At 38.9% G+C, this 18,324-nt stretch overlaps 1 protein-coding gene across 1 annotated transcript in view; it reads left to right on the top strand.

Annotated features, from left to right (window-relative positions):
• TBX15 (T-box transcription factor 15) overlaps positions 1-18,324 on the top strand; it is a 106,045-nt gene that overhangs the window by 55,821 nt on the left and 31,900 nt on the right. The window contains exons 3-5 of the mRNA XM_045546325.1: positions 3,470-3,571; positions 5,596-5,767; positions 6,842-7,009. Coding sequence (XP_045402281.1) covers positions 3,470-3,571; positions 5,596-5,767; positions 6,842-7,009 — 442 coding nt within the window. The remainder of the gene's footprint in view (positions 1-3,469; positions 3,572-5,595; positions 5,768-6,841; positions 7,010-18,324) is intronic.

Here is an 18,324-nt window from a genome sequence, read left to right as displayed (position 1 = left end):
TAACCCTGCACTATTAATAAATGGTTGTAGTTCTTGCCTCTTGGATTAAAAATGAAAATGATTTAGATAAAACTAAATTTAGAGGAAGCCTTTGAGGATATAGGAACAGTTAGTTGAAATTAAGCAAGAACAATTATGCTACTTTCATGTTTTCAAAGCCAATCTGAATAGTCTCACTTGTCCTGTGGACCAGAAGATCCACCTCACTGCTTATAAGCTGTTTTTATAAAGATTGCCATTTAAAGTAAAAAAATATTTTGATTGGGTCCAGTTCACCTAAATACCTAGAGAGAAACATCCCACTACAATAAGACATCACAAAAGCATGAGGTTTAAATGATTTGAAATCTTGTTCATTTTTGTTCTCTTCTGTAACTCTCTTCCTTCACTAAGTTTTATTAGTGGATGAAACCATTAAACTAGGGCTTCCTAGGTGGAGCAACTTTGCAGGAGAATTACTTTCAATGCCATCTCTTTTTTGTTGCTTGGGTCTTAGTGTACTCTGGTTCTAAATTTTGTGGTGCTAAAGCTTGGAAGCAAACAAAGCAATTCAAGGGAAAATTTCTTTTTTTTTTTTTCTTTCTGTTTTTCAGTTTTTGGCAGAGGGGTTGGCTTGGAGAGAGAAGAAATCTTACAATTGTTCTTTGTCTATAAGATTATTCCAGGTTTTATTTTTGGGTTTCACTCTATTACTACTGGGTCTGTGTATTTCAGTCACTGTTATACTTGGTGTTTCCTTATTCCTGCACTTCAGTGAATTCAGCTCATTTGTGCACTTCCTTGATAACCCTCACATAACTCATTTTGTAATTCTTCTTTAGTGTTTCCTTCTCAACATCTCTGGTTTTACAAATTCACTTTGATACCGAGATACGTCAACATATTCCCCAGCACAGACATACAATTTGTTCTTTAGTCATATTGAACTCCTTTGTTTAGGTTTAGAAACTACATTCATCACTTCTGTATATGATTGCTCAGCTGTTGCTGTTGATACACATGATTCTGCTCAGATAATTCTGAAACAACTCAGAAGCATACAAAGAAGGCTTTCTCTTCTGCAAATTTTCTTCATCGCTCGCCACACCCTTGGCCAATTCCTTCTCACTTTGTTTTCATTCCTATGCAGTATTCTTTTTCATTTTAACTCCAATTTCCATTTTGTTAATTACATGTGACTGTCTTGTCCTTTTGCACACTCAGAAAATCTTAGTCACCATCTGCCTCTTCCCACACCCCAAACTGTAATCCTGTTGATTCAGAGCTACTGCAGTCTACAAAGCTCTCAATCTTTGAATGGACCAACACTATCTGTATAATCAGCACCATGGACAGAGGTGCTTATAGGGATTAATGAGTTTGGAAGACAAAAGAACTGGCCTAAATTTAGCCATAAAATTAAAACCAAACACATCTCATTTTGTGAAATATGAAAGATTAATGTTTCTCCAGAGTGTCATGACTTCATTTCTGTGCTAAAATATTGACAAAAAGAAAAGGCAATGTTTGCGAAGTTTTTAAGAAAAGAATTTAAACTTAGTCATAGAATTTTAAAGCAGGTGGGCACCTTAGAGGTTATCTAGTCACCTTCCTTTGCTTTATAGATGATGAAGTTAAATGATTTATCCAAGGCCAGACAGCTCATTCATTTCAGAACTTGGATGCTGGGAAAAGATAGGTAGTGTCTTCACTCAAGGTCATATAACTGTTCCAAGACAAAACAGAGACTGAATTTAAAAACATATAACCCTTTTTCTTGAAGTCTTCAAGAGAAAAATCCATTCAATGTGATACAGCCTCTGCAAGTGGCTGAGAGGAACATTTTCTTATCTCAAGAAGTAAATGAGAGGACTTTTGCCTCATCCTTGCCAAGATGACCTCCAAACAGGGAAGTTATTTACACAGGGCAGTTATAAATCAGTGTTATTAAGAAGGGAATTACTGATCTGTATTTAAATTTTTGGAAAGAATTAATGTGGATCAAAGTGTCTAACCTATAGTGAATGTTAGATTTAGTCATTATGAGTAGCTTACCATCAAATTTCAGTAGCCCACCATAAGACTAAAATATAAGGTTTTACAATTAAATTTGAGAGGGTAGGAAGAGAAAATCTAAAATGATATACCAACAGAAGCTTCTGAAAGGTAATAAAGTGGGAAAGAAGGAATGGCTGTCTGTTATTCTTTGTAACTATTTATGAATTAGCCATCATCCCTATTAAAGGTCTCTGGTTTCTGTTGTGCTTTTCCTCAAATATGATTATCATGTCACTGCCAGAGGACATTTGATGTTTGGGTTGCTTTTCCTGGATGAGTAGTGAGTGCGTGACTAGCACAGAGACCCTCTCATGTAACCATCCAGTACACATTTGCAAGATGGCTGTCTGAGGTCAGGGTATGGTCTATGGCCGTGAAATGGAGCAAAGCCAATTAGGCCGTATGTGGATCAAGCCTGTGACCTTGACCTCATTAGCACTGTGTTCTGCCCAGCTCGACTAACTAGCCCCAGATGGTTAAGCTTAATGCAGTGTTTTGTATACAAGTACCACAGAGTACATTCAGGGCAATTCAAATTTTTGAACTGAGCCTTTTTATGTCTGGCTTGATATAAAAAAACTTGACGTTTTTCTTTTTTCTTATGGTTAAAGAATGGTAAACTTTATTCTAGACTTGTTGAAACTCAATACCTCTTTTGGGCTGCTCCCTCTCCTCTCTTCAATTATGAGAGAAGTTGTAAAGTGCTATATCCTGACCTCACTTGCTTTGGCAAGTTTAACAAGCCATTGTGGTAGAAACAAGGTATTGCCCAGAGGCCACTAGAATTCATTTGGTATTTGCTCCCTATTCTGCAGGGTCCTTCCTCTGACACACACGTTGACAGCCTGAGAACTTGCAGAAATTTTTCTACAGTTTTATGCATTAAGAAGTGGTGGCCCTTTGTTTGGAGACTGGTAGCACTCTTTTTCTTCTTTTCTTCAGAGATTATTTTTAGAGTGGTCATTTTCCAATAAACTCAATCAGTCAAAAATATTTTATGATGACCTACAATAAACTGTGATAAGCTCCCTGGAGTGTAAGTTATTGTGCCCTTCTTTAAGAAGATTATAACTAATAGAAAATATATGCGTGGATACACACACAACACACACATCTCTATACATGCGTCTATATCACATTAAAGATTAAATAAAAATATAAATCAGGGATGTATGAACCCTTTGAGTGCATGAATTATCAAATTAAAAGTTGATTTAAGTTAAGAAGAGATGCTATTTTCAGCAGTATAAGTCCCCAGTGTATTTTATAGTGATAATTTCCAAAGTGAAAAAAAGTAATTAATTTTGAAAATTAGAAGACATTGGACTTTGATGTGTTTAGAGTACCTAATAAGAATACACTATTCAAGCTTTTACTTTTTCTACTTCTCCCTCTCTGATCGTGGAGGTTACTACTTTATTCCCCTTCATAGGAGGATGTTTCCTGCCATGAGAGTGAAAATCACCGGCCTGGATCCACACCAGCAGTACTACATAGCAATGGACATCGTGCCTGTGGACAATAAGAGATACAGGTAACAGTGACTCTGGGACGTGGAACTGTGGGCATCACCATATTCCAAGACACTTCTTTAAACTCATTAGATGAAGCATTTTAACAAATGCACACTATGCAGGGAACAAGGAATGGAGGATGTGCCAATGGCCCATGGCAGAGCACAAGCCAGGAAGTAGTAACTTTGGTCTGTGATCCTCCCTGTATCTCTGAACAGAATGGGATTGTATAATGTCTCCCAGGGTAGCAAAAATCAAATGGATTTTAAATCTAAAATTCATTCAGTTAACATTGAAAGTGATTTACATATAGAATGACTTGACTTATGAAAGGCTAAGTGAGTTGGGATGATTTATTTTGAAGAGGATAAGGAGGAAGTGGACCAGTGCAGTACATTCAGTCATGTATCTGATGGATCAGCCTGTAGATGATGGAGAGAAAGAATAGGAGAATTAGGTAAGATTTCAAGAACATCTAGTTAGGGAGAATTATTGTTCATTAATGTAGATTGTGAGTGAGTTTGTTAAATAACCTTCCCATAAAATCATTAAAAGTCAACATAGGGCCGGGCGTGGTGGCTCACACCTATAATCCTAGCACTCTGGGAGGCCGAGGTGGTCGGATCGTTTGAGCTCAGGAGTTCAAAAGCAGCCTGAGCAAGTGCAAGACCCCACCTCTGCTAAAACAATAGAAAGAAATTAGCTGGACAACTAAAAATATACATAAAACATTAGCTGGGCATGGTGACACATGCCCTGTAGTCCCAGCTACTCCGGAGGCTGAGGCAGTAGGATTGCTTGAGCCCAGGAGTTTGAGGTTGCTGTGAGCTAGGCTGACACCACAGCACTCTAGTCTGGGCAACAAAGTGAGACTCTGTCTCAAAAAAAAAAAAAAAAAAAAAAAAGTCAACATAGTCTCCATGTCTGTTGGATGGCTTATATGTAGTTGTGGCTTATTTGATCTCTTGAGATATTGATCAAATCAGTGAATCATGGCTCATTTTTTGAAATATCTAAAGTCTAGGAAATTGGCCTTAAATCCATGAATCTGGAGGCAAGAAATGAATGGAGAAAGCTGGGACTAATATGGCAAGGGGAGAGAGCTAGCCAAGAGAGACGTGGTCTGGATTACGGGACTGAGGAGAGAGGATGCATCTTGTCTGTTTTAGAGGGCCTTGAGAATTGTGATTTGGACTCAGCACCTCTGTTTGTCAGGGTCCAGGTCCCATGTGGTCATTTAGAAGTGAGAAACAGGAATTGCCAGATCCACAGACACAGCTCTTCAAAACTACAGGAAAATTGGCAAAGTCTGGAAAACTGACTTCCTTTACTACCAACAACATTGTGTTTCCAGTGGCTTTGTGGGAAACTCATGTGGAAGAAGATGAAGTTTAACACTAGGGTCATCAAAAAAAAACACTAAGTAGGAATATTTGGTGGTGTTTCTGGGAATGGTTGCACTAAAGCAAAGTCCCTCCATTCTCATAGAAATGCCTCAAAATTCAGATTCTTAGCAAGGAAATGGTTAACCCAGTGAGAAGAGTGGAGGGTCTCGGCACATGGCTGCATTTTATAGGACAATATGGAAGATGTTTTTAATAAGGAACAAAATCCTGAACAAGTGGCCAAGGGATTATATGGTTTGCATTTGAAAGGTGAAAGGTTGCAGTAAAATGTCTTTTCCATAGCTAGACACGTGAGTGCAGGCTGCCTGTGTGCACACAGGGGTGCATGGCAAGGAGAGGGGGAAAAAAGGAAAAAGACTGTGAGAATGTTTTCCTCGTGAGAGCTGTAGCTTTGATCACTAACCACAAAACTTCTCTGCCCTCCCCCACCATCTCGTTGTCCACTTCTCTCTCTTACTTCATTTTCCCTGGTTATCTGCCCTTCTCTTTTTCTCCTCTGGTTCTCTGCTTCACTCCCATTACTTCTCCATTCTTGTCACCTCTTTGTCTCTCTGCTTTCCTGCCTCAACTTGTTTCCTGGGCGTCTGTCCCCTCTCTGCATGTGTCTCTGAATTCTCTTCTCTTCCTCTCCCACTCAGATATGTGTATCATAGCTCCAAGTGGATGGTGGCAGGCAATGCTGATTCCCCGGTGCCCCCAAGAGTTTATATACACCCTGATTCTCTAGCTTCTGGAGACACCTGGATGAGACAGGTGGTCAGTTTCGACAAACTCAAGCTGACCAACAATGAATTGGATGATCAAGGACATGTGAGTCAAAGAATCCCATCTCCCCTTTCCTCTCTATTCCCCTTTTTGCTTTAGACATGATTAGCCCAGGCTTTTTCAAATTGGTAAAATAAGAATCTCTATGCCACTTTAAGTCATGTTAAGTGAGTAAGTGTAGATGTTTTTTCTCCAGTTCAATTTCTTTTATTACAAATCTAACAGTTAGCAAACATCTGCTATGCATCAGGCTGTGTTTATCAGACAAAGTCCTGGTGCTCCAGGGACTTACAGTCTAGTCAGTGGGGGCAAGACAGAAACACAAGACAAATTAAACAATGGTAAAAGAAATCACAACATTCAGTAGAATAACTCACAAGGCAATAAACTAGAGGAAACAACTGAATGTCAGTTTTGGCTGATTTGTCAAGAAATTTGTGAATTTATAAGAGAGAACTAAGTTTTAAGTCTTTCCAGGTATAATTGGAGCACCTGATGTTACTAATTTATCTTTGACAGTGAGGCATGTACTGAATTTTCACTGAGTGCTGGGATCTGTACTGGGTGCTATGGGAAGATTGAAGAAGCTAACACCATGGCTCCTATCTTCAAGGAAATGACAAAAAAAAGAAAAAAAAGGAAATGGCAATTTTTCTGAGGGAGTGAGAACACACGTTTATCGTTCACTCTTAAAGGACTTAAAAGAATGTTCATAAATTCAATTATGTATGCAAATAATGACACGTGGAGTTTAAAGACAGTATGAACCCATTTGAAGCTGGAGGGAGCAACCTGTCACATGGCAGAGGTTCTGAGACATTTTAGTGGAGTGCTGTCCACTGGTACTAGAACCATCATTCAGCACTTATCCAATGAAAGCAAGATATGACATCTACCATCCATGATAAGAACACCCTGCTATATGGTTCTATGTAATGCTGTCCAATCACTTAGTCCTTCCTGCCATGGGCAAGTACACTGATTTCCAGTTTCCTGTACATTCTACCCCCAATCTATGCTCTTCCTGTAATGCTTCCATCCTGTGATTTATTTTGCATTAAGAGCTTGAAAAAATGTAGGGACCTTAAAGTCCCTACATAATTCTCCTTCTCATTTCAGATCATTCTGCACTCTATGCACAAATATCAGCCTCGAGTTCACGTGATTCGCAAGGACTTCAGCAGTGACCTTTCACCCACCAAGCCTGTCCCTGTTGGTGATGGGGTGAAAACATTCAACTTTCCTGAGACTGTGTTCACCACAGTCACAGCTTATCAGAACCAGCAGGTAAGAGGTTGCCCTTGAGAGTCTCCTGCCGCACTGCTGCATTTGCTTTTAAAATAGTTTATTCTTGCTTTTGGCAAGAAATGCTTAGTCCTTCTACATGACACTGAAGAATAAGAATGAAAGACATCAGTCTTGCAGTGCACAAGAGGCATTGGTGATGACAATATGGCATGCCTAGTAAGAGTTTGCATGGTCTAGATGTAGATCAGAGAAGAGATCTTGACCAAGATGACCAAACCTCCTAAGTTATTTTCATGTCTCTCTGTACTTGTACATGTGATCATGATCTCTACTACATAGTGGCAAAGGATCCTCATTATATGGAATTCCTTTGCAAATATGGGGTTTGATTGATGCCTTCTCTCTCATCTGCAGTTTTCTATATATCCCTCTACCAGGCTCATCAAAGTCATCAAGTCTTTCAAACTCTATTTAAGACCCACCACTTCCATTTACACTTTCAGACTAAATTTACCTCCATGTAAACACCAGCTGCTTCCTAAGATCTGTAAATTTTTATGTCTGTAATATGTTCATTCATTTCATAAATATTTATTGAGAGCTTACTATGTCCCAGGCATAGCAAAGAAACAGAGCTGATTAAGATGCATTTCTTCCTTAAGAAGAGTTTTAGTCGAACACAAGGCACATAAGTACATGATGATAGTACAACGGAATAATTCAATGACATGGATGTGGACACAGTGTTTCTTGGGTTGGTGAATAAGGGACATTTTCCTGGGAAAGTTGACACTTTTTCTAACACCAATACACAAAAATGAACTAGCCAGAGGAACACAGGAGAAATGTGAACGGGAGGTGGGGTAAGGGAAAAGCCAAGTCTGGAATTATTGTGTGGGTATTCTAAACATTGTTCTTTTTTTAAGGAGGGTGGCTAGGTGGCTTTATAATGAGCTCACTCCATGAATTTACTCAAAGTTGCATGTGAATCCTATTTTTGTAAATTAGATTGTATTCAATCTTTTGACAAACTGTCTAATTAAAAGGATCCTGCAGCAAACCTTTTCTGAAAGAAAATTTTGTTTGTTTATCTTGCTTGAAAATCTGCATTTACTTGGGGGCTGCTTGAAGCAAAATGAACTTACATCGTCATACTCAACACCCTTTATATTGGATTCTCTGTTTTGTGCTCTGACAATGAAAGCAATAGAGGACAACAGTTCATTTACTAATTATTTATCAAGTGCTTAAGATGTACCAGGCATGGGAAGGTGATTCATGTAATCATTGGCTCATTTAGAAAGCGTATTTCTCTCTTTCATGGTCCATCTGAATAAAATTCCTCAGCTAGTCCTTACTTTCAGAGGAACTTGACATAAAGAAACCCTTAGTCCAGTAAATATTAAGTTCTGTATATATGGTTATCAGACTTTTGCAGCAGCTGAAAAGTGTTCCAAACCTCAGATTTTTCTTGTGGATGCCACATTTGATCTAAAGTGGAAGAACTTTAGTTTGCTTTGGGTACTATTTAAAAATTATTTAACCTTATAACTCTCCTCCGTAGGTAGTAAAATTGCAGAAGTTATGGCAGGTTCATACAGAAAAGTTTAATAATCAAGCTTTTTCAAGCTCTGATACAAGAAATACAGCAATATAGCCATGGCCTTTGGAGCCACTGGAACCTTGGGATTAGCTGGATCAGAAGAAGGGGAGTAAGATTCTAAGTTCTTTGAATAACTGATCAGATTTTTCTAAGATTATATCAGCCATCATTTTAATTATTAGTTTCTCATGAAGGTAGTGATATGACAATAAATATTCCAACTTTAGAATTTAATTTGTAGAACAAGCTAGAACACTGAAGAATGAACATTCTGTTGCCTCATTGAGATCAGTTAGAGAGGCCAAGGGAGCCATTATTGTTCAACCCAAGTTCAGACTAGAAAGCTATAACTCACTTTGACAATGAAAGAGGACCAAACATGGGTACCTGAAATCCCTTTCACTTCCTCTACTTTCTCTCATAGGTAGTGTTCCAGCATGTGAATACATTCTACTCATATAAATATTTTTCTACCTCTGGGCTGGGGTGGAGACAGGATGCCACAGTTAAGACCATGAAATTTGGCAGCAGATATACCTGGTTTAATTTCTGAGCTTTCCACAGACAAATTGAATGACCTTGAGCAAATTTCTTAATTCCTTCCAACTTGTGTTTCCTGGTTTGAAAATGTGCCTGCCTCGGAGAGTTGCACGAGGACTAGATGAGGGAACGTGCATGAATTCCCTGACACAAACCCAGCATCCAATAAATTGATTGTTCCATGCTGGATTTGTGCAGACATGAGGGAGACTGGGGCATAGAGGAAATTTTAAAGAATAAATTTCCCATCAAGGAAAAAGTGGATTATTGGAAATTGGAGGAGCTGCACTGGCTCTCGAAGGGATTATAAACAATAGGTAATTACTTTGATCTCTCTGTCTTCCTGTCATATTGGTGAATTCACGACGTGTTGACATTCAAAGTAGGTGAGTCATACTCAGTTCTGCCCATTTTGGGATCAAGATAACTGCTTTTGCCTGTTTAACAAGCCCCCAATCCCTGGATAAATCAACAAGCATGATTGTTTAACATTCCCTTTGGCTATGAAGATGTGATTTAATATAATACAGTACCTTCTGATAATACAAAATAACTCAGGTCTTTCCCCCAGGAATCCTGAGTCTGCATCCTGTAGGCCAGAGCTGTTACCTAACAATAATTTTCAGATTTGGCCTGAAGATGCCAGGTAGCATAAATTATTCTCTTTTGTGAGCTATATTCACCTATTACTGTGTTTTTATTCTTCTTGATATTCTAGAATGAGAAGAATCAATATGGCAAAATTGTTTACTTTATCTATTTCATTTTTTTAAAGGTTCAACATCAATCCCATTGTCAGTTGACTTATTACCCCTGTTTCATTCCAGCTGCTATTCAACTGTGACATGTTTGTACATACATTACTATGGACACATAAAAGTAGTACACAGATATTGTGCATTGCTGTTCATTTTTTCCCTTTCCCTTCACCAACTCCGTCCCACATGTCAATATACCTCCTTTATTTCAATCAAGGAATAAAATTTTGTTTATTTTTGTTATTTCTTTTTTTCTTTGCAATTTTAAGGATTTATTTATCTATTTTTATTTTAATAGATTTAGGGGGTACAAGTGGTTTTTTGTTATACGGATAAATTGTAATGTGGTGAAGTCTGGGATTTTAGTGTACTGATCATCTGAATAGTGCACATTGTACCCAATAGGTAATTTTTTATCCCTCACCCCCCTGCCCTCCCCTCTTCTGAGTCTCTGAAGTCTGCTACACAACTTTATGACCCTATATACCCATTGTTTAACCTCCACTTGTGAGTACAAGCAGTATTTGTTTTTCTGTTCCTGAGATACTTCACTTAGGATAATGCTCTCCAGTTCCATCCAAGTTGCTGCAAAAGACATTATTTCATTCTTTTTTATGGCTGAGTAGTATTCCGTGCTATATATATATACAGAACATTTTCTTTATCCACTTATCTGTTGATAGATACTTAGGGTGATTCTATATCTTTGCAATTGTGAATTGTGCTGTAATAAAAATACGAGTACATGTGTCTTTTTGATAAAATGACTTCTTTTCCTTTGGGTAGCTACTCAGTAGTAGGCTTGCTGGATTGAATGACAGGTCTACTTTTAGTCCTTTGAGAAGAAATCTCCATGCTGTTTTCCATAGAGGTTGTCCTAATTTCCCACCAACAGTGTATGAGTGTTCCCTTTTCACCACATACATACAAACACCTGTTGTTTTTTGACTTTGTAATAATGGCCATTCTGACAGGGGTAAGGTGGCATCTCATTGAGATTTTAATTTGTGTTTCTCTGATGATTAGTGATGTTAAACATTTTTTAATGTTTTTTTGGCCATTTTTCTATCTTCTTTTGAAAAAATTTTGTTCATGTCTTTTGCCCACTTTTTTAATGGGTTATTTGTTTTCTTCTTGCTTGTAGATTCCTTGTAGATTCCGAATATTAGTCCTTTGTTGGATGTATAGTTTGCAAATATTTTCTTTCATTCTGTAGGTTGTCTATTTACTCTGTTCATTTATCTATTTCTTTTTAAGGGAATGGTTAGGAAGCCTATGAGAGAGTTAAGAGGAACAAAGTCCTCAGTGTTTTCAGAAACTTGTTTGGAGGAAGACAGTGAATAAAAGACAATAGAGAAAATATACTTGAAATGAAATGGTACTCCATCTTCCTAAGGAAAAGCAGTGTCCTGTTCCACAGACAGTGATAGGCTAGACATTTGGAAATCTGGTTTTAGTCCTAAATTTTCCATTAGTTACCTATGTCACTCTGAACAAGCTTGCATATCTTTCACAATAATTGGGCTTCAATTTCTCCTTCTAGAAAATGAAGTGTTGGCCTAGGCTATCCAAAGTCCCTGATAGTTATGAAATTCTAATTTATCACCCTTATTTCCTTGCATAATTTTTAATGAGGATTAGGAGCAATTTATTGTCATCAAACCAAGGTAGTTGACACATGATTGTCAAGGCTTGAAAATTATCAGAGCCTTCAAGTCTGTAAACTATTTTTTATATCCCCACAATATTCTAGACCAATACATTTTTAACAAATCCACCCTTGAGAGGTGGGAACATGGTGTTTTTGTAAACAAGATTATCACACTATACTATTTATTTGTGACTCTTCCCAATCCTCCCCATTGTTAAAGCCCATGTTCCTACTGACTTCCATCTTGTCACCCAGGCTGGACACCTGGCTCTCTCACACCCAGTCTGCCACTAAACTGTTGCTTCTACTGACAGAGTATTTTCTTCTTTTTAATCTGATTACTTCTGCTCTTGTTCTGTTCCTGCTTTCCCCCTACCTTGGGCTCTTATGATAGCTTCCAGTTAGTTCACCTGGACTGCAAGCTTGATGTCTCACAAACCAGCCCATACGCTATTGCTAGATGGATCTTGCTGAAGCACAGCACTGATTGCCTCACTTCTCCATCAGAAATTGCCAGTGACTGCTCAGTGCCTAGGGAGTCAGGTCCAGGATCTTATCAGTAAGGTCCTCTGTGGCTAATCAGGCTCATTTTCTGTTATTCCTTATCAGACATCCACAAGAGTACAGCAATCAAGTTGGTTTCTGCTGTTGCCTTAACTTGTAGCTGCCTTGCTTTTGTATGCACTGTTTTCTTTTCCAGGAATGTCCCTCCTCTTCCTCTTTATCTGTCTAGATAGTCTTTAAATTTGGGGAAAATACCATTCCCTACAACCTTCTTTATTTTTTCAGCTGCAAATGAGGTACAGTGCCCTAACATTCAAAGCATGTACCTCTCTCATGGCCATATTACCTCCTATTCTTAAGTGTGTGTGTCCAATCTTCTTCTTGATGTTTTAATCTTTTAAAGAATAAAAGTTGTGCCTTTTACCAAAAAAACTGCATAGGATGAGATGGTAAAAAACACCATTTGGGAGTTAAGAGGCTTGAGTTCTAGACCCAACTCTGCAACTGGCAGACTCTACTGCCTTTGGCGAATCGCTCCATCTCAGTAGTCTCTTTTGCAAATTGATGATTGGTCTGAATTAGTGCTAGTCTTTGGAGAAGTTTTGTATAGTCCACGGAATAATGAGAAAAATAAAGAAATATAGGGACTTTTTATGGATGTAAACATTCAATTTAATAGACGTTACATTATTCTATTTTGTTCTTTCTATTTTTTGATACAAAATGTCACCTATTTTATGAAATAATGATGGCAGGAAAGAATAGATAGATGTTAACTCTCTTCACTTGGTAGAATGAAAAATTGAGATATAAATGTTGAACCCTCAAATGTTAAGGGAGGGATTAAAATTGGCATATGAAATTCTAAAGGTCACCTCCATAATTCTAAACTATTTGTGCCTGTCCCATAGTGCATAGCACTGACATTATGGCTAGGCAAATGATGAAGTAACTGAACAAATCATTCCCCAATACACCTCTACCACTGATTCCCTTTTATATCTGTGATGCTGCCTCTTTGGATATAAGCAGTAGTGAAGTGTGAAGAAAACGTTTCTATTTTCATGGAATATTTTGTGCTTTTCTTTCCTTTTTTCCATTCCTTCCCTCCACCCTTGCTGATTGACCTATAGCCTCTTAGGGCTGCTAGCATACTGAAGTTATTATTACTATTATTTGCTCTTGGAGTGCCAACTTGGCAGGTCTATGGCAGAGAGGAAGGTACACCATGCCCAGAATTTCATCATGGAGAATAAGGTGGAAGAGGTGGGAATAAAGGTGACTCAACACTCTATGCTTTTTCTTAGAAGAAACTGATGCCAACATGTCCTCATGCAATTAACAGATTTCCATTGCAAAGTCTTTGTCTTCTCTACAGGAAAAAGACTGCTGAACATTGATTTTTTTTCCCCCCAAATAGGATGTTAGATTCCAAAAAGGCATAGCCTTGTTCTCCCCAGGTAACGCAGTCTCATTGCTTGATGAGAATTGGCTACATGAACCAGATAGGAAGTCTGAAACCATAGCCAGGTTTGTGGAAGCAAATCCAACAGAATTTCTGAGCCACTCATTATAGTCTACACTATTGAGCCAGTTTTGCTCTAACTTTCCAATCAAATCAGTGCAGGTTTTTTTTTTTTTTTTTTTAATATGGGCTAAGGTTTTTTGTTTTGTTTTGTTTTTCCCCCTATAGAAAACCTTTCAAGCAATATGGCAAAAAATAAAAATAACTAAGAGAGTGTTAATAAGAGATGGCCCTTTCAGCTTTGGTACTGTAAAATCGTACTCAGGATACTCAAGTTTCATTTCCTTTGTAGGTTGTGCTATTTACATCTACACTGTGCATTGTGAAGTATACCTCATTTATTAACTGCCTCTATGTTATTAGGCAAAAAGTCAATGACAATGAATAAAATTAATGGTGGCAAGCCAGCAACCATCCCCTCAATGCTACAAGTCTTTAATAACTCAGACTACGCAAATCAGTATAAGGTTATGGAAATAAAATCAGTGAAGAAAAATGCTTCCACAGCCTCGGTATTTTCTGTCTTCTCATTATCACTGGATCAAGTATTAACACGACTGCTGTGGAATAGTTTTAGCTGCACAAGAGGTTACCTTGTTCTGACTGAAAGGACATTTAAGATTTTTGTCTATGATGCCTGCAGTGAAAGCAAATAGAATTGAGAGAGTTGTCTGGTCTGGGTTCTCTAAAGCTTGTCATGGATTTTGGACTGGTGATCCCTGATTCCCACATTATCATTTATTCATTCACTCACTCATTGAACAAATACTCATTGAGCACAAATAGCATGTCATACTAGGTTCTGCTTAATTACATGGTATGTAAAATAGACATGGTTCCTACCCATTGAGGGAGAGACGCAGACAGTAACTATGTAAATAAAAAATAAATGTATAATTACCAACAGGATATATATTGATAATTAAGTTAATTAACTTAATAGAGGTAAGAGCAAAGAGAGTTAAAGAGGGTGCAGTTAAAAAAAGTAGCAGAAGTATCTTATTTTGGAGAGATGATCAGGGAAGTTCTCTCTCGGGAGATAACGTGAGACTGAGGACGAAGAGTCAGCTATGTGAAAAGTAGAGAAAAGAGCATTTTTTTTTACCTGAGTATAGAGAAAATATGAGGGGCCTGAGCGTTGAAAGAGCTTGGCTCATTCCGGCACTGGGAGCAGCTCGGTTTGGCTGGAGCCTGTGGACGAGGGCGAGGAGTGCGGGTCAGGTTGGAGAGGTGGGCTGGAGCCAGGGCACGGGGGGCCTGCAAGGCTGGGTGAGGAGCTTGGATTGAATGCTGAGCAGCGGTAGCCACTGAAAAGAATGACATGATCCAGTTATACGTTAACAAAGACCACTGGGCTGGTGTGTAGAGAAGAGATTGGACAGGGACAACAGCAAAAGGTCTTTTAGAGTAGTTTAGTCAAGAGGTGGCAGTGATCTGGTCTAAGGTCAGGGAGGTGGAGATAGCCATATTTGGGTCTAACTGATAAACATATTTGCAGAGTAGGGTTGAAAATTAACTATTTATATTATGTAAATATATATATGTAATACATGCACGCGCACACACATACACACACGCACACACATATATAAAATTTTCTATAGCAGATTTTCCTAAAAAGCCCTAGCCCCTGTATTGGGGAAGAGTAGGTTGAGATGTAACCTTTCCATTTTAGCTTAAACATCCCTTCATGTAACTTGATTTACTTTGGGTAAAGGTTTAGTTATTGTTTTTTGCCCACTCCCTCGCTCTACCCCATGGCCTCTAGATGCACAGTGCATACGCGGGCGTGGAGGAGGAGAGGTTTATGTTACTTCTTTGTAGTTGCTTGTGTCGTCCCTGTGCTGTTTTCTGGGCTCACTAGCTTCTGCTGTGGGCCATCTGGTCTGGTCTGCCTGTGGGTCCCTGGTGCTCTCCTGATAAGAGACGGCTGAAATTAATTGTGATTTGTTTTCTAGCCTCAGTTGGGGCCTCGTGGGTCTTTTTTTTTTTCCATTTATTTTATTTAATTAATTAATTAATTTTTATTTTATTTATTTATTTTTATTTTATTTATTTATTTTTTTATTTCAGCTTATCATTATGGGGGTACGAAAGTTCAGGCCACATACACTGCCCATGTCCCGCCCATCCCCCCGAGTCAGAACTTCAAGCGTGACCATTCCCCAGACGGTGTGCAACGCACTTAACATGTAGTTATACACCCATCCCCTCTCCCCACCCCCCACCTCAGTCCGATACCCAATTGGTGTTATTCCCAAATGTGCACTTAGGTGATGATCAGGGAAACCAATTTGCTGGTGAGTACATGTGGTGCTTGTTTTTCCATTCTTGGGATACTTCACTTAATAGAATGGGTTCCAACTCTATCCAGGAGAACAAAAGGGACTCCATATCATTTTTTTTTTAAATTTAGGATATTATGGAGGTACAAACATTTTGGTTACACGAAATGCATTTGCCTCACTCAAGCCAGGGCCACAAGCATGTCCTTCCCCCATACAGTGCGTCCTGTCTCCATTAGCTGTGGGTTTACCCACCCCACCCGCTCTATACCCCACCCCTCCACCCCTCCACCTGACTAGCACCCAGTGAATATTACTGCCATGTGAGCACCCTCATGGGTCTTTTTTGCTGGCTCAGCCTCACCTCAGGGCTCACTCAGGTCCTCCATTTGCCTCCAGGAAAGGCTGTAGCACGTCTGTGTCACAGTCACCTTGCCTTCTCTGTCACGGCTCGGGAGGACGTCTGAGTCCCTTAGCCACCACGGAAGAGCCATGGGAGGCCTGGAGATATAAATTCAGGCCTCTTCCTGCTTAATCAGACCAAGTGGCATTTTTACTGTGATATAGCCACCCCCATGTATGTAAGGAGGTCACCCTGTCAGTTTCCTCTGACCCTGTCCACTGTTACCCCTGGCTTTTGGTTTGAATGGGGGAGTAAGGCTCATGATATCTCACTGCTTGCTTCCCCCTTGTCTGTTTCTTCTTTTCTCCTACTTCCTGAGGCTTATGAAGGGGATGCTCTTTAACTTCTTTTTTCTATGTGATGAGAATTCACCTTATATCATACCCTTGTCTTCCATAGGACAGCAAGCCTATGGCCCAGCTACCATTTGCATTCCTTTCCATGCTATGGAAGACACTTGTCATATCTGAGTCAGCCAGGCTGCCTCTTCATAGGGGAGACATGGGCCAAAACGAAAGATTATCAAGGTTAAAAATACATTGGTTTAGTCCTCCAAAAATTGTCTTATTACCCTGGATATTTGTAGACATAGCCAGAGTTGTCAGCACAAGCATTAACTGAGATCATAATTTGGTTTATATAGCTAAAATTGCGGTCTTCTGCCTATTAAGTAATCTAAATGCCTGAGCGGGTTAATAAGGACTTTCTATGAAGTGACCTCAAGCCAGCCTCTCTAGCTTTCTCTCATTGCTTCTTTTCACACAGCTCTGGTCCAACTGGCCTACTCAATGTTTTTCAAGTATATATCACTATTTTCCACTTTGATGTTCTGGCTTTCATAGCCTTTCTTATGAAATCTTTGTTATGAAATGCTTCCCTTGTCCGTTTTTCCCCCTCTTGTATTTTTCATTAAAATCCTGTACAACCTTCAAGGCCTGGGCCACATGCTACCTCTAATGGGAAACTTCAGAGACTTTGAACTTGAAGTAACTGCTACTTCCTCTAAGCTCTCATGGTACTGTGGCTTTATTGTAAGCCTTGTCATCTTCTGTAATTATTAGTGTATATGTCTGCTTTTTCTTCTAGATGATCAGCTTCTTGGGGAAAGAGATGGTTGGTACATAGCCACACACTGACTGCACACTACTCTGTGTCACCTGTGTTGTCTGTCATGCTGCTTTGCACACAAAAGGCACTAGATGATAAACAATGAGTGGCACAACCACACTCTTCATAAAGCTCTCTAAATCTCACATTAAAAGCTTTGAAACAAGTGTAGAGTTATTATTTGTCCTAACATTTGATGGCATTTGTCTATTAAATTTCCACACAGACCCCTTGGTTTGGGATCCAATGAGCTGTGCGAAATAAGTTTTCAACCACTTCTCCCTGGCCCATGAAGTGGAGTGTTGTTATATTTACGGGGGTCTGTGGAGACCCCCAAAACATGGCGGCACAATCATATATCAGAAACCCCTATCATAAATGAGTTGGACAGGATAAGCCAACTTGAAAGGGAAAATAAAATATTATAACCCCAAGTTGAAAAGAAAATATGGTGTGTGGTTTATTGCTGTGGATTATGGAGGAAGAAGGAACTGATTTTAAGTCAAGCACAGAAAAACAGTGACACTCTTTAAACTCAATACAGTATTCACATGGCAGACACTGGACTTTAGAAAGCCAAACCTTTAGGCTCCTGCTCTGGTCTATAAAATACATGTAAAATTGCTTTTGCTACATTATTAGTGCTACATTATTAGTGTGCCATTCAAAAGGCAAGGAGTGTTCAGGGAGAAAAATAACCTTGAAGCCAGCATGGTTCTTTCAAGTCAGAGTCTGTTTGTCAGAATCTCACATTGCATTTTAAAGACCTGTAAAGACTGTGGCTTTGGGAAATTCCACTCTGATGAAATGAGGCAGAAGAGAGACTAGGAAAGATCTGCAACATGCATAGGAAATAACTTTAGCTGTCTTAGTGATAAGTTCTGCATTTATCAGAAATATGATGATCATCTTAAATAATGAAATTTCCTTACTTCTAGAATTAACTTTCATTGAGAGTACCTTTCCTTTCCTGAGCTT

Source organism: Lemur catta, chromosome 3 (assembly GCF_020740605.2).
Source record: "Lemur catta isolate mLemCat1 chromosome 3, mLemCat1.pri, whole genome shotgun sequence".
In the NCBI taxonomy this organism is placed as follows: Eukaryota; Metazoa; Chordata; class Mammalia; order Primates; family Lemuridae; genus Lemur; species Lemur catta.
This window is presented reverse-complemented; position numbering and strand designations above follow the sequence as displayed.